Raw genomic sequence first — 1833 nt, forward strand, 5'->3', positions numbered from 1 at the left:
AATGAGAATACCTCATCTTTGTAATCAGAAAATAATAACTACTACTTACAAAATGTCTATTCAGAAGCAAAATCTTACCAGAGGAGGAAGTTTTCCTTCCATTAAAAGCAAAGTATCTCCAGAAGATATCATAAGCTCTTTCAGTGTTGCATCCTGGGAATATAGAAATTCTTTTTTGTCACTTATGACTTCTGAAAGGAACAAACAGAGCATTGGACCTTTTTTAACCCTATGCCTCTATTACCTTTTCAAAAAATAAATGAATAATAAAGCAGATGTTGAAGACATAGGAAATTAGTTAAGACTAGCAGTATAGCATTATATATTAAATTGTAGGGTTTAAGCTGTAAGTATCATAAAAGATCTGAGGAAAGGGAGATGGATGAGATGAGAAACGATGAGAGACTGATTTATGGAAGATGAAATTTTAGTTAAGCCTAAAAAGGTTGGATTTAGAAATCTAGAGGAAATAAGAGAAGAGAAGGAATTTCTCATGGAAAAAAAGAACAGGAGCAAAGTCCAGGTTGATAGTGTTTTGGCTTGTTTTGTAAAGAGTTAAGAGACTAGACTGACTAGAATGGGAAGCACCAGTGGGAGAGCAGCAGGAAATAAAGCTGGACTGGAAGTGTAGCTGCAAACCCAAGGGATGTGGAGTAGAAATAAAGGAGCCAGGCAAGATGTCTGAGGTTTTTTTAAAGATCAGCTGGGCTGCTCCATGCATGACATACTGAAGTGGGACACACCTGCGCCCAGGGGAAGCCGCTGTGGTATAATTTAGGTAAGGGGCAAAAGAAGGCTTGAACCCAGAGTTCAGCAGTGGGAATGGCCAGGAAAGGAGTGGAAAAGCTGACAGGCCTTTGGAGGCAGAAAGGAAATACGAAGAACCAAAAGTAAGCAGGGTAAGGCGTGTTTTAGTGTGAAAGATTAGGGTGGGAAAGGCAGATGGCAAATCTGGAAAGAGAAGCCAGTTTTGAGGCTAATGAGTTTGCTTTTAGATGAGTCGTTTGATGCTGATTTGGGAATCAGGGAAGAAAATGCTGAAGCGATTTGAGTAAACGTATTCTTCTGACAGCCACACTGTATGTCCTGAAGATTCTCTGAGGTCCACTTCTTGTCCCAGGCAAACTCCTTGAGTCAAGGCTCAAAAGGAGCCTGTTTCTGTTGACTTACTGATTGCTAGACAGCAGACAGTGTTCCAAGGGAAGGCCCCAGCACACTTGCAATCAACCTTTTGTTGACATTCAATGCCACTGTCTTACTGAACAGAAAGCAGGCAGGTAAAGACGGGGGGAAGGGCAGCTGACCACACCTGTCCAAGCTTTCTCACAAAGCTTCACTTTGGGTCTGCTTCTAAGGCCATGGGTTTAGACTGGGAGGTTTGATGGTTTGATGCTATCTGGACCAACAATAAGAAGACTAACCAGATTCCAACTATCCTGTGATAAAATTATTCCTAAGGCTACCCTAAGAGCTTGGCTGATCTAGAGTTTGGAACAGAGCCTAAGTGATTGCTTGGTAAGATTAATTCTACCATCATTAACTTAGAGAAACTCTGAGATTAAAATATTCGGGGGTTAAAAATTCAGAATGTATCTGCAAATTCTTTCATTAGTTCAAATGTTTATTCTCTGAAGTTCTCTGCCTTCTAATGAACTACTCCTCCCAGGGACATGTCCTCACACTCATCAGAAGGGGATTTATCACAGATATTAGAAATGTTCCCACCTAGCTGACACATTCCCTCTATCAAAAAACTACAGTAAGAAAAAGTGAAAATAGACCCATTCATAGATGTTTGTATCCTGTAGAAAGTAATTAAAGCTTTCTCATGAG

The 1833-nt window shown here is 40.3% G+C and overlaps 1 protein-coding gene across 1 annotated transcript in view; it reads right to left on the minus strand.

The window, feature by feature from the left end:
• USP40 (ubiquitin specific peptidase 40) overlaps positions 1–1833 on the minus strand; it is a 93400-nt gene that overhangs the window by 16972 nt on the left and 74595 nt on the right. The window contains exon 22 of the mRNA XM_012659327.1: positions 79–191. Coding sequence (XP_012514781.1) covers positions 79–191 — 113 coding nt within the window. The remainder of the gene's footprint in view (positions 1–78; positions 192–1833) is intronic.

The sequence above is a fragment of the Propithecus coquereli genome, unplaced genomic scaffold, assembly GCF_000956105.1.
Source record: "Propithecus coquereli isolate 6110/MARCELLA unplaced genomic scaffold, Pcoq_1.0 Scaffold605, whole genome shotgun sequence".
NCBI lineage: Eukaryota > Metazoa > Chordata > Mammalia > Primates > Indriidae > Propithecus > Propithecus coquereli.